This window comes from Xyrauchen texanus, chromosome 34 (genome assembly GCF_025860055.1).
Source record: "Xyrauchen texanus isolate HMW12.3.18 chromosome 34, RBS_HiC_50CHRs, whole genome shotgun sequence".
In the NCBI taxonomy this organism is placed as follows: Eukaryota; Metazoa; Chordata; class Actinopteri; order Cypriniformes; family Catostomidae; genus Xyrauchen; species Xyrauchen texanus.
In genome coordinates this window covers 19,140,960-19,156,150 of record NC_068309.1, presented here as the reverse complement: position 1 = coordinate 19,156,150, position 15,191 = coordinate 19,140,960, and the positions used below count along the sequence as shown (strand labels likewise).

The 15,191-nt window shown below is 41.6% G+C and overlaps 1 protein-coding gene across 6 annotated transcripts in view; it reads left to right on the top strand.

The window, feature by feature from the left end:
- LOC127627447 (neural cell adhesion molecule 1-like) overlaps nucleotides 1-15,191 on the top strand; it is a 311,535-nt gene that overhangs the window by 226,074 nt on the left and 70,270 nt on the right. For 3 of the 6 annotated variants that reach the window (XM_052103823.1, XM_052103825.1, XM_052103827.1), the window contains exon 9: nucleotides 13,217-13,246. The exons of the other annotated variants lie outside the window; for them this stretch is intronic. In XM_052103823.1, the coding sequence (XP_051959783.1) occupies nucleotides 13,217-13,246 (30 nt within the window). The remainder of the gene's footprint in view (nucleotides 1-13,216; nucleotides 13,247-15,191) is intronic. 6 annotated transcript variants of the gene reach the window in all.

Below are 15,191 nucleotides of genomic sequence, written 5' to 3'. Positions count from 1 at the left end.
ACGACAGCCGCGCCTCTCGGGCGGATCCGCGGCAGTCCTCCAGCCCCTGGCGGACGGAACACCCGCCCGCGTTCCGGGGACTAGAAGGGTCTCCCCGCCCCTGGCAGCGGTTCTCCCGCTCCAGGCGGTCGGCAGTGAGCCCCTCCCGCGTCGGCGGTCCGACCGCGGTCTCCGGTAGGCGACTCCTCCGCCCCTGGCAGCGGTTCTCTCGCTCCAGGCGGTCGGCTAGAGCCCCTCCTCCCCTCGCGGTCGGCGGCCATCGTCCTCGCTCAGGCGGCTGGTCTCCTCGTCCCCGGCAGATGGCGCGGCTGCTCCGTTAGAGTGGACGGTAGTGGCGAGAACTCTACTGCGGCGTATCCCTCCTCCCTCCCGGGTTTCGGCACCAGTGTAAAACAGCTCAAGGATGGGGCAAGGAGGAGGAGAGAACCGGCTTTTCAACATAAATAATATTTTAATGAAAAACTTAACAGTACACATAAACAAACACACATGGCGGACATGTCCGCTAACGATCTCTCTCTCTCGCACAGCCCTCTGCTGTCGGCCTTTAAACCTCAGGGACAGATAATTAGCCTAATACGGGACCGGGCGCGCAGGATCACGACCCGGCCCCGCCCTCCACCCTGCCACAATATCGATAAGCCCCTTGTCAATAAATCTAGTTAGATTTGTAACCTCACTCTTGTGCATGGGATGCCCTACTCTTTAATTATGATTTGCAGCAAGACATCAATAATTCCCCTCTTACAGTTTTTTCTGAATTGATACAATTTTACAGTATGCAAGTGTGCAAGGGCTAAATATGCAGATATTCAATACTATATTATTTGCAGTACTATAAATATTGTGATTACTATAAATATTTTTATTGCAAAATGCACTATATCATTTTTTTGTTAGTTCTGTAATTACATGCCCTGGACACAGTGTTCGCCATTTTCTGATGTAGTGTTTAATGAATGCTCTGTAGTGTTTATACGTTGACTTGCTGTGTGTGTATGATCGGAGAGCATTGTTTGATTTTGAGCATAGTTTAAATGGTTTTGAGGCGATTGACTTTGCCAGAATAGTCAGGGATTTTGTGAATGTAGTTTGAAGATTTGATTTTGTGTTTAAAGTTGTTAGAAAATAGTTGAAGGTTTCAAGAAAATTGTTTTATAAATTCAAAAAAACGGTAATACATCTGGCTAGATTGGTGACCTGCTACTGTTGAGCATGAGATGCTCTCTTCTCCCCAATGTATGAAATTCACCTGACATTATGTATTTGGACAGCACTACTATAAGCATTACACTATTCATGGGTATGTGTGTTAACATGACTTAGTGCGATTAAGTCGCTTACTAACCTTTTCTGTGTAAAGTTATAGCCAATTTTACAACTTTGTTGCCAATACGATGTAATGTCAACAAACCCTAAATGAATGTAACCATGACGATTTAAACAACTTTACAGCTCAAATAATACATGAGTTTTAACAGAAGAATTAACGCAAGTTATTTTTTTTAAATAATACTTTTCACATTTCTGCCTTTAAACTGTCCAAAAATGTACCCCTTTCATTTCTATTTTAAGTGTCTCTCTGTAACCCCTGTTTTAAAGAAAATGACAGACGAATCAAAATATTTTTTGGTGGTAATCAACAATATGCCACAAATGCTGTCAACTGACCTTAACCGATATTGAACCCGGATTATTCCTTTACAGCAAAATGTCACAAAATATTATTCACAAACCTTGTTACATCCTGTTTCATTTCTCTGAAAACAAGACTTTATATCTTATGTAATTTTGCTTCTAATGGAAATGTATCTTGTTTTATGGATGTTTGAATATTTGTACTTGAAAACAAGACACAAATTATGATTAAGAAACTATTTTTGCAGTTTAATATTGTTCATTGTGCTGTAATTGAATATATGCATTAAATTAGCGAGAACAAGGGTAATGCACATGTAAGCCTTTGCTAGAGACTATTTTTTTTAAATATCTCAGAACCAGCAGGCTCACCAGTACTCGGTCTCACTGCCCTGTCTGCTCTGTTGGACTCTGCCTAGCTCTGATTCAGTCAAGGGCTCTGCCTAATTAACAACCCAGAAATACTCAATTACCTTCTATTCATATTTCATCATGGCATAGCCAATCAGAATTCATCGACAGCTGCTAAAAGCTCTTTGGTCTACTCTGCCTAATGGAGAGCATCCAACCCCTTCAAACTTTATTTCCTCTTTTTTTTTTGCTCTTTCGGGAAAACCCTTCTTGTCCTGTCCTGTGCCCTCTTATCCAGGGAAAGTTGTTCTGAAAAATCTTTTAAAATATCTTAAATGAGCAAAATTGAAACCCTTGTTTTAGAGCAAAGGAAGGATTGACAGGCGAGTTGGTGGTCCTTTGAATTGATATGAGACACATCAGGATGGATTGGCATTTACACTACAAATGTTTTGTGATCACATGAAAAAAGTTTTAGCACATAAAAATAAAGCTGATGGAAATGCAAATTATCACTAAAATGTCACAACTGTCAACATAATATTTTTCTGTTTAACTAAAGCACATAAACTCTATGTCGATACTTCATATGTCACGAAAAACTGGTTTGGAAACACTTTTTGTCGAGAAAATTCCCCAAGCTGCTAAGCGCTACGGGGAACAGCTTTCGCTGTGAGCCGAGCTGAATAATGTGTGGAACACGTCAATGAACATTGACCGGAATTTATAGCCTCGGCTGATGTAATCATTAGATGCACCTGAGGCCAGGCTATAAATGGATACGTCACCAGGTGTCGTCAGATACTTCTTTTTGAAGAGCAGTCCTGGGACGCACTTGGGGCTGTCCGGACCCCTACGGTTGTGCAGTGTACTCACAAAAACGCGAGAGGTCTCAGACATGAGCTTGAGATGTCGACTCAAGGGCATAAGAGCCCAGAGTAGCAAAGCATCTAACCCACAAAGTTCGATGAATGTGTGCGAAGAGAACCCTATCGCAACACAAACTTGTCATAAAAACTGATGAATGTGAGCGGAGAGGACCAGTCTGCCGCATCACAAACTTGTTCAGGCATGAGCTGAGATGTCGACTCAAGGGCATAAGTGCCCAGAATATCAAAGCATCTAACCCACAAAGTTTGATGAATGTGTGCGAAGAGAACCCTATCGCAACACAAACTTGTCATAAAAACTGATGAATGTGAGCGGAGAGGACCAGCCTGCCGCATCACAAACTTGTTCAGGCATGAGCTGAGATGTCGACTCAAGGGCATAAGAGCCCAGAGTAGCAAAGCATCTAACCCATAAAGTTCGATGAATGTGTGCGAAGAGAACCCTATCGCAACACAAACTTGTCATAAAAACTGATGAATGTGAGCGGAGAAGACCAGCCTGCCGCATCACAAACTTGTTCAGGCATGAGCCGAGATGTCGACTCAAGGGCATAAGAGTCCAGAGTAGCAAAGCATCTAAACCATAAAGTTCGATGAATGTGTGCGAAGAGAACCCTATCGCAACACAAACTTGTCATAAAAACTGATGAATGTGAGCGGAGAAGACCAGCCTGCCGCATCACAAACTTGTTTAGGCATTGGCTGAGATGTCGACTCAAGGACATAAGAGTCCAGAGTAGCAAAGCATCTAAACCATAAAATGTGATTAGTGTGTGCGGAGAGTGCCAACCTGCCACACCACAAACTTGTTCGGTGTCAACTCAAGGGCGTAAGAGCCAAGAGTGGCAAGAACATCCAAACTATAAAAGTTTAATGAATGTGCGCAGAGAGGACCAACCTGCCGCACCACAAACTTGCTGCAGAGGGAGACCTCTAGCCAAGGCTTTAGATGAGGAGAGCCCTCTGGAAGAATGCGCCCTAAAACCTACTGGCGAAGGTTGAACGCGCGCCTCGTAGGCCCGGGCAGTAAGGTCCCTCACCCAAAGTGACAACCCGGTCACGGCTTCAAAGTGAAGAACTGCTGCCCTGACTTTACGCCACTAGCAAATGCGGTGGACATAATTCTGAAGGGCACAGACTGGACAAAGTCTGAGTAGTCTTTAGCTGCTCCGGCATTACAAACGGCAGGGAGCAGAAGGCTTAGAGAATGACTGGCCAAGGGTCGAGAAAGGCACCTTGGGCAGGTAGTCAGGGTGAGGGTGCAAAGAATGCTCTTGGTCCTACCTGGGGCAACTCAAAACAGGCCGGCAAAAGAGACAGAGCCTGTAGGTACCCAAGTCTCCTTAGAGACGTAATTGCCATATGAAAAACCATCTTGAGAGTCAGAAGTCTACCAAACGCTGACTCTAGAGGTTTTAAAAAGGGGGGTCTTACCCTATGAAGAGGTCCTAGCAAGGATGCCTCTTAGAGGGCACCCCGCCCACCAAGGCGTGGCAAACCGAAGTGGAAGCCACATAGAACCTGGCAGTGGCGAGGCAAGTGCCCGCTGACAGTTCTTTCCACAGAAAATCCAGAACTGAAGCAAACTGGCAGTTAGCTGGTTCTGTAATTTGAACTTATCAGAAGGAAACGCATGCAGGCGCATTTGTGCCATGTATGCGCCACCACGATCACCACACCCGAGGGGGGACTGGGTGACTCGGGGACAAGTAGAGGAGACATTGCGCTATCAACAGAGGCGAAGAGGTCCTCTTCTGCCCTGTAAAATCTACCCAGATCAGTTCCAAGGGAGGGAGCCCTAGCGCTTGCAATGGTCTCAATAACTTAAGGAGAAAGCCATGTGAACCTCAGTTGGTACCCTACAGGGGCCAAGCATGAAAGGTTTCACAATTCGGGCCGGGGATGAATATGCCCCCTGAGCCTGAGAAAGAAGGTCCTACCTGTTCGGAATCACCCAAGGCGAGCCGTCGAGGAGAGATATTAACTCCGAGAACCATATCCTGTTTAGCCAGCGCAGCGCCATTAATAGGAGGCAAGACCCTTGCTGGTGAACATTGCCAAGACTCCCGGGAGCAGAGAAACCGGGGAAAGAAACGCATACAGACGCATTCTGGGTCATGTATGTGTTTTAACGTCCAGACCCAAGGGGGCTGGGTGATTTCAGGGAGAAGTAGAGGAGACATTGCGCTATTCATAGAGGCGAAGAGGTCCTCTTCTGCCCTAAGATCTCACCCAAACTTGTTCCAAGTGGAAAAAGCCTGGCATTTAAAAGGTCTCGATAACCTCAGGAGAGAGCCCTGTGTCCCTCAGTTGGTACCCTTAGGGGCCAAACATGAAAGATTCCACAATTTGGGGCAGGGATGAAATATTGCCCTGTGCCTGAGACAGAAGATCCTTCCTGTTCGGCATCGCCAAAGACGAGCCGTCGAGGGAAGAGATTAGCTCCGAGAACCAAGCCCTGTTCGGCCAGCGCGGTGCTATCAGTAAGAGGCAAAAACCCTTGCTGGCGAACTCTGGGCAACTACTACCTTAGCGTGGAGTTCTTAACTCCCCCGTTGGTATGGACCGTAATTCTGCTCCCATATACGGGCATCCAGGGATATAACTGACCTGAGTGACAGGAGCTTGCCCTGGGCCCTAAGGAGAACCCAACGTGTCAGAAATACAGCTGACAAGAACGTGGGTCTCCTTGATGATTTATGTAAGAGGCTACCGCTGCATTGTCCACCCGCACCAAGACATGGCAGCCTCAGGAGGAGGTATTTCAGGGCCAGAAATACAGCCATCAACCCGAGACAGAGACTGTGACAACCGAGCTGACGACCCTCCTATCCCCTTAAGCTGGACGACCACTTAAGGCCGCTACCCCACCCATCAGGGAGGCATCTGTCGTTAGCAGCCTGCGACAACAGGACGCACCTAGAGTGGGACCCAAGGCAGAAAACCGGGTTCTGAACCACATAGAAAGGGAACGAAGCCTGAGGCGTGTAACCCTATTTAGCCTAGGGGTTTTGGCCCTTGGAAGAAATCCCCTGGCTTTTGGCCACAACAAAAACGGTCTCATGAGCAGAAGGTCCAGAGGGATCACTGTGGACGCATTCGCCCTGAGACCTGGAAATCATTGATACTGATAACAGTGCAACCTTGACCTAGCCTGACTTTGCTCAGGGTGATCTAAATGGGCTCAATCCTAGCGGGAGACAGTTGTGCCCGCATTGAGATTGAACTCCATACGATGCCCCGATAGACAGTGTTCTGAGTGGGAGTGAGGACGCTTTACTTGGCGTTGAGCCTCAACCCCAGAGAAACAGATGAGCTAAGACGATGTCCCTGTGCTGAACTGCCAGTTCCTGGAACTGCGCTAGGATCAGCCAGTCGTCTACATAATTCAGAATGCAGATGCCCCAGAGTCGCAAGGAGCCAGCGCTACATCATGCATTGTGAATGTGCGGGTAAAAAGGGCTAGGCTGAATGAAAGAACCTGACCCTGGAAGACTTCGCCCCCGGAAGTTAACCTCAGGAACTTTCCATGTTGTGGCAGAACTTCTAAATGAAGTATAGAAGTGCGTCATAAGATCGATGGTGACCAGCCAAACGAGTTGTAGGGCTTGAGACACGACCGTCTTGACAGGCATCATCTTGCACTTGAACACCCACGGGTAGTTCAAGCTTTAAGATCTAAGCCAGACGCCACCCCTCACCCTCCATGGGAAACGGGAAGTATTTAGTGTAATAACCTAACTCTCTCTCTGGAAGGGGAACACATACCATGGCCCCTTTAACCAGGAGATTGAGTTATATATTTTTTTTTTCATAAAAAGAAATCCGGTTCACGGTAGTGAGAACATGCCGTTGAAACACGGAAAAGCGGCGAGCGAATTAAATCCTGACGCCCTTATAAGACCCACAGAAAATAATATATCCGGCAGAAGTTCCCACGCTGCCAGGATCTCTGAGATGGGTATTATATTTTAACACTTCCTGTTGAGGGGTTGTCGAGTGTTTCGAGTCCTGAATAAAATGCAGGAACAGTGAAAACACCCAACTGGGAGGAACAGCATAGTGTGCAGAGCAGCATAGTGTGCAGAGCAGCACCAGCCTGACCTGCTGCTTGATAAGCCCTTCCCACTAAAGTGGAGGTTGTCCTACAAGGCTTTGAGGGGAGAGAGGGCTTCTTAAGTGACGATGCCGAGCCCGGCGAGAGATAGCCCGCAAGTGTCTCTTCGACCGGCGGCATCACTGAATACCGCCGTGCCTCAGCACCCACGACGTCGAGGGTATGTGAACACGGGAAGAAAATATATATATATATATATATTTATATTGACGGAAAGCTCGGAGGTGGGAAGAGAATAGCGATCCACCTCATGATCCGAGAAGCGTCGAGATCATGTGAAGAAACAGCTGGGTTTGGGGAGAGAGTGAGAGAAAGGGATCAACCCGTCTCTTGCTCCTCAGCCAAAACCATGCAAGAGCCCCACGAACGATCTTCTTTTCGAGAGTGCTGACTCCCGGAGCACGACGCACTCTGCCTGTTAAAGCAAATCGCAGTGCTCGCACCCACCCTGCTGCAACGCGAGAGCAGCGTGCTCCCAAACAAACAGCAAAAACTGATGTGTGTCGTCTTCAGCTATAGAGCGAGAAGAGGGGAACACGCACCGTTTGCGGCTTTCAGTCATTCTCTCTTTTTTTAGAAATATATATATATAATATTTTCTAAACAGAAGAGAAAAGAGAACAAAGAACAAAGTTCACTGCACACTGTCTAACTGATTCTAACTCCTAACAGAGGAAAGAAAGTTTTGACAGGGTGTGTGAAACACACAGAAACAGAATCGCTCTGAAAAAAGAGTTTCTGACGACACCTGGTGACGTAACCATTTATAGCCTGGCCTCAGGTGCATCTAATGATTACATCAGCCGAGGCTATAAATTCCGGTCAATGTTCATTGATGTGTTCCACACATTATTCAGCTCGGCTCACAGCGAAAGCTGTTCCCCGTAGCGCTTAGCAGCGCAACATCGTAGTGAAGCCTTTTGTAAAGGAAACTACATTCACATGACAGAATTTGCCCCAATCTTTAGCCTGTGTTAATCTTGACAACAAGGTACACATTCTTGAAAGCCAATTTATTGTACGTGATTATGGATTGATTTTAACACCATACCTGCACAGGTCCGATGCTGCAAACACGTCGGCATCAGGACACTTCCAGGAGTGCCAACACAAATATCTCTTATCATGCACATTGACAAGTGCATGGAGAACAAATAAATGACCACTCTTTGTGATTAATTTAATCATGGTAATCATTTTTTTATAAAATTAGCTTTTCCACACCATTCAAAATAATAGACAAAGTCATAGAATTATCCCACAATGCTAAAAACATATAATTTCAATGCACAAAGATGTTTTAAATGGAAAAGAAATATGCAATACTAAGAGAAAAGCTTCAGTGTGCTTTTTTGGAACACTTACATATAGCTCAATTTTATAAAATTATTGTTTTGCTTACTTTTGAAAAAATGTTGGCAAAATTCCCTGTATTCATTTAAATAAATTACCAAACGAAAAAAAATTATTAAAAACTTTACCAAAACTTCGGAGGAAAAAATTAGGGACATCTGAGAGGCGAATTAGCGATAAACACATGACGATGGAAACGGCATGATGTCATCACGCACACCGTTTTATCGATAAAAGGCCATTTTAATGGAAATTGGCAGAAGATGGCATATTTCGCACATTTTTTTTTTTTACGCATTTTCACTTTGTTGATTACAAAATAGCGAGAAAAGTGGATGGAAACTAGGCTATAGATAGATGCATTTTCTCACAATTTAAAAACTGTCTGTGTGGAACTACAAAAATTCCTGTGTTTGTTTTGAGCAACCTGCTGAGACCCGCCCCAACACCGTTACTCAAACAATGCCTTGAGTTTGGGGCGGGACTATCTGACTGTTTAAACAACAGCAGATGCAGGGCATATTCCTAAATCTGTTTTGGAAACATTGTTTATTTTTTAAATTCCATTCAGTGGTGCAAGTGTCACAGGACATTAAATGCCAATATAGCAAACATATAAAACTCTCCAGTAATGACCAATAACACCTACTACACATATCTAATACCCTACTGCAGTTACATATATCACTTTCCCAGGAGTAACCTCACAAATCAGTTGTATGTTCTGCATAATCACAGTACTGTATATTTAATGAGCAGTTATTTCTGGTCATACGGTTCATGACCATAATGTTAATATCAGCACCACCAATTTACACTCATTTCCATGGTTTATATTAAAAAGAAAATGAGGGCATGTAAATACAAACTGCCTGTAATAAAACCATGGTGTTAAGTTGGTGATCTGGCATATTAATATGCATCTGATAAGTCAGGAGCATGTCTTCAGTTCCTTTAAATCTCTTCTATATGCTCTTTACTCCCTACCAAATATGACACATAAACCAAGTGAGCAATATCTAAGCCTGGCTGGAATCGTCTCCTGTGAACTCTCTTAGAAACCGCATTATGAAAGAGATCCGCTCTCTTTCTGCTCTCTGTTCTGCCTGTTAGGCTGAAAGATATAGCCATGCTTATTGCATATGAGTTGACAGAGACAGAATGTTCTGACATCAGGGACAGCATTTTGATCATTCACACATACCCAGAAGGAAAGCTTTAGTTAAAGCCATAGTTACGCATTATAAGGCCTGTTTCACATTACATGCGTAAGCAGCGCTTAGTTATTTCAGCATACTTATTAACAGTTTACAGTATTCACACTGCCCGCCTAAGCATCACATTCATAGGTGCAAGTTTCGTCATTACGTTTTGTTTTTTTTAATTCACTGGAAAATATAGTGAAAATGCTCCATAAATGTATATGTATTTGCAACGTTTAAATTAAGCAGTTCATAGATAAAGTTTATGTCTGTGGTAGATGAATTACCATTTGGATGTAAATGTGGTTCCAAACCTTATGTAAATAAATTAGAAAGTAGATTAGAAACTCTTTACAATAAGATTGTTTTTGTTAACATTAGTTAACAAATAGTTAATAGTTAATTAGCTAATGAATATACTTATACAGCCGTTATTAATCTTGGTTAATGTGCATTTGCTTCATAATGTACATTAACATAGTTAATGCAGTCTGAATTAACATGAACAAACAAGAAAGAATAGTATTTTGATCAATTTAAATTTATCAAGATTAATAAATGCTGTTAAAAATCGTTGTTAGTTCATGATACCTAATGCATTAACTAATGTTTTTTTTTTGTTTTGTATAGAACAGCATTTTGGTTATGAAGTAGAAGTAATGTCAGTGTGAAAGCACAATGTGAGCCTGCTGTTGTACTGTAGTTATGTTGTTGCTCATGCACTGCTTGTGCGTACTGTTTGAAACAGGCCTTAGTGTAAAGTACTGAAAATCTAATGCTCATGTACTGAGTCAGGGGACTTAATATTAAGTGCAGATGAACAGCTCTCTCATAGGCCTACTGAACTGTCCTTGACATATCTATTGGTTGAATCGCATAATCAAGCATTTCAGGGTTGCTACACTGCCCTTCTCTAATGATAGTCTCTTAATGGCATCCCTCCTTATCTGTGGTCATTTCAATTCATGCTATGCTGCTCCTAATGCTTTACAGCTGAAATGTCATTTTTGCACCACTAGCATCACCAAATGGAATCGTAAAAATAATCACTGTTATTAAACCGCTTCTAGAGAACTCCCCTTGTCTCACGTTGGTGGTTCAAACAAATAGTCCTGCCCAAAACTCACACCATTCTCTTTTTGGAAAAAATACCGATGACTCATCTTGCAGTACACAGATTTTTGTCAAACCAAATGCTCTCAATAATGACAATGTCTAGAGGGATGAGCCCTTCGATATGCCCTGCCTCAATTTCCTGTTTCAATAGGAAAAAAGTCACAGGACAGAAAACCTTATTCATCTATACATTTCATCTGGTCTTTTTGTAGACTACATTGTGTCTGGGGTATTAGAACCATTAACACACTCTGCAAGGATCTTGCAAGAATACCTAGAAAAAGCCTATTAAGATTCGTTATTTTCTCTTGCGTGACCCTGAACGTTCATTTTTGAGATTTAACAATGGCTCGATAATCTTGATGCTCTTTACAGGTTGAGGTCACCCCCATGGTTGTTTATCTGCATGCAGAGTGTGAAAAGACAAGGGTTTTGTTTTAAAGGTCAGCAAGGGAGTCTGTGAACAGGACTGTGTTTTAAGAGCAAGATGGTCGACCTGCCATAAAAGCAGAAGCAGGTGCCAAAGCACAAGTCTTTAATCCATCATAACCCCTTGACAAGCTGTCAGTGACAGAGTAATTAAATCAATAGAGGAACAAGAGGATGTCAGACCACTACAATACAAGCGTGCCCTATAAATTCTGTTGAACTTGTTTATGAACTGCACACTCAGACAGTGTGATAGGAATTATTGTGATATAATCATATTCTAGAGTTGAGTGCTTACTTTAGTCTTAGCATCAGGTGGCACAACCACAATCTATTCACTAACTGTCTAATGAACATTGCACAGAAAAGGGGCAAGCACTTTTTTGCGATCCAGCAAGCTCCTATCTGATTGGCTGGCTTTAAACCGATTCAGGAAGTCTGAGTGCACGTACGGAATAATAAAGGATGTGTTTACAAGGTACTGGCCTGCTATAATAAGGGGTTTTGAGGAAGAATGAATGACTGAATTTGTCAAAGTTTGTCAGGTTAGTGGCATCAAAACTTTAAAAGATATTCAAAATTTTTAATTTTAAATAAAGCAGAATTGTATGTTCTACTTAGATTTTTGTCTGTGAAATAGCACTTTGTCTGTGTTATAAACTATTCCAGGTAAACCTGTCTCTAATTGGCTCTTAAAAACAAAACAAACTGTGATTTGATCGCTTTTTTACAAAGACTTAAACGATTAAAAAAAAGCTTTCTTTTTATTCTAATGAACCACATGGCTTTCTCACCCCATTGCACAAGTCGTTTCCACAATAGCAAAGGTCTTTATTCTGCTTGATCAGTGTCAGATTTCATAATTCATCCTAAATTCCCACTTGTCTGCACAGATCCAATTTTTAAACAAATTGTTTGATTAGAAGTCAAAATAATAGAATGCTGCCTTTGAATGAAAATGAAAAAAAACCTATTATTGTACCATTGTCACTCTGTCATAAGTTAAACGATTCGGTTGTCTTCTGTTCATGTCTGTTTGATTTATCAGTGGTGCGAGTCGTGTCTTCAACAGCCTCTATTGTGAGCCTTGCAAATTCTCAGCGATTCCAGATGGTGCGTCATTGATTGATTTTAGCTTTAGCAAATGAGTCGAAAGTATAAAAACCTACACAGAAGCCAACTCATCAATGTCCCGTTGAAAGAATACAGGGATCTATGTTGTCACTTGGAAGAATGGCTCTGGTTTGGTTGTAAAGCCAGTTTCTGTGATGTATGGGAAATTGACTAAATGAATGTGGTGATCACAGATAACATCACAGGCAAGTAGATCTTTGCAGATTGATGTGCTGTTTGACATATTGAGCTTTGGTGTCAACCACATTTTATTTATATGTTAATGCTAAAGTGTTGTAATTTTTAAATGACCATTTTAAAACAGCTTAATATGCTGAAGCAATTTTTATGTAAGCTATTGGTAGGCTAATTTTCCTGAAACCACTGTGGTTCTGTTTGGTGATGGAAATTACATACTTCAGGTTTAAAGTGTGCATAATTATCTCCATAATCTTTTTGTATTTTTTTGTTGTTGTTAATTATTGATGAACTGCCATCTTTAGTGTGGAATTTTGATGGCTTGTAAGCCTGTGATGCGGGACTGACCTTTCAAAAGATCATGCATGTGTCACCTGGAGCATTGCACCTGAATGTCTGAGCCTCCTAGTCATCTGGTGTCTAGCCTGCAGCTAAATGTGTCCTTCTTCCATCAAATTTGATTGTTGTTCAAGTCATAAAATGATTTGTCACACCTGATGATGAGGAGGATATTTTGATCCTTTATGTGTCTTTGAGATGGTACAAAGAATTTTAACGTAAAAAAAATTACATTTCACCTTTAAAAATGGCATAAAGTCTGATTTAGTCATTTTCTAATGTTACTATAAAAGGTAGAATTTTTCTTCCAGTTTCATTCTATTATATGTTATATGCAAAACGTTGCAGCTGAATGCACTAAGTATCATCTGCATGTGTGATGTCTGTCTATAACTGTGTGGCTGCTGCTGTTTTTAAGGCTTGTTGCCCTTTTATGTCGTGTTTTGCTTTATGTGTCTTTGTCTTCCCAGGCTTCATGGACTCGACCTGAGAAACACAAGGTAGGGCTACTAAACAAGCAACCAGGTTGTTCACTAATCCTAGAGATGACCCTTTTCACTGCAGAACATCAAGTGTTGGCTCTTTTCTACCCTCAAAAACCTATAGACACTCAAAGACACAACATATTTGATGAATTGGCCTCCTCAGTCTGAAATGACTGCAGTGTCATTTCGATTCTTTATGTGTAGCATATCACCAATTATTTTCTCTAATAGCTTCAGTAAATAGAAATAGTGAAAATCAGGTCTTCCATCCTAGGTAGAATAACTGAGAATAACTTTTTCCTTTCCAGATACCATTAAGGCAAACTTTTCTCAAGGGAAAATAAAGAGGAGTTGTTAGAGCAGGGGTTTCAAGGGTTCTAACATGCCTGGTGCTTCTTTAGAGTATGAGCCAACACTCAGTGTTCTCCCAAGTACTCAGACAGGGGAATGTAGCGACACTGAAGGAGACACTAACTCACATATAACCAACTATAGCTTTAGAGAGCACAAGTTGTCCCAAGGCTATTGTTAACATAAATACACAAAACTCTAACTAGATAAACTCAGAATATGCCACATACCAGAGTTATAATTACTTGAAAGTCAACGTGAAACCCTGTCCAATTCCCATTCAACTTCTGTAATGTGACATATTTGAGTTAGGATATTAAGTGGAATCAAATATAGGGCGGGGCTTCATATTATTGTTTGAAAATGTATTGGTTTGTAAGTTTCACCGTTACCAACATAGTTCAGCGATTTGGTGTTTCCCGAAACCGTAGTTCCAATGACCATTCGCAAACAGCAAAGTTGAGTGGTTTGAACTGCTGCTCAAACCTTTGGTTAGAAACATACATAGCAAACATTGTTCCTTATTAGTTTGCTGTGTGGACATTATTTGACTTCGCCGTGGCTTCTATATCTATCATTCCATATATATCTTTAATTCTGTCAAGACTTTGACCATGTTTACATGCATTTAAGTAAACTGCTTATTCTGGGGTTTTGCAGAAAACGTCACGTAAACTTGAATACAGCTGTTTAAGGCATTAAAGGCTGTTAAGAGTAAGTGCTTTAACACACACAGCTTTTTTTTTTTTGGAGAACAAGGCTTGCTTTGTGTCCATGTTAACACATAAGTGGCTTTCTTATAGGTTTTTGAAGTGCGCATATCTCATCAAGTGCGCCGGAGGATCCCAAAGTCTGATGTAAAGGGAAACCCAACTATTGCACTAACCTGTTGTAGTTGTACAGGAAATGCACCCCTGACGGTTCAGACTGAGACACATTCCAAAAAAATCTGATATTAATCTGATGTCAAATCACGTATGGAAGTGGTTTGAATTGGAGGTTTTTTTTTCTTTATTTAATTTTTTTCTTTTCTTTTCAGACTACAGACAATTAAATGAATCCCTTTGATTTGGACATAAAAAATAAATAAAAAGAAATCTTTAGTGACTGAAAAAATCTTTAATGACATCAGCAGAATAGAAAAGTAATTTCATAGGAAGAGCATTTTGTTACATTTTGATTAAGATTAAAAAAGTTAGAAGAAACGTGTACAATGAATCATTCACATTCATAATAAGACCAGAAAAAGTGTCCATTTTTATTTTATGTTGACTTTAAAGCCTTTACCTGGCTTTAAAATGTAGATTTTACTCCTTTTATTTGTTTATTTTACTTGCTTTGCTCATTTGTCAGTGAGAAAGTTCATCAATGTCTGCACAGCTGATTAAGAATGATTTTGTTGCATATGGTTTGAGGTAGGAAAGTCTGTTTATCTGATCTGTTGAGATGAAAGGCCACAGTTATGAGATTGCCCACACATCACTTCATGTTTTTTGTAATCCTCAAGGGTGTAGATAAAAAGCACCACACTTCATTAAATGTGCATTTTTCGTGCCAAAACAAAGACATTACTGCATCAGGAGTGTTTGAATAATTAGCAGTTTCTTCA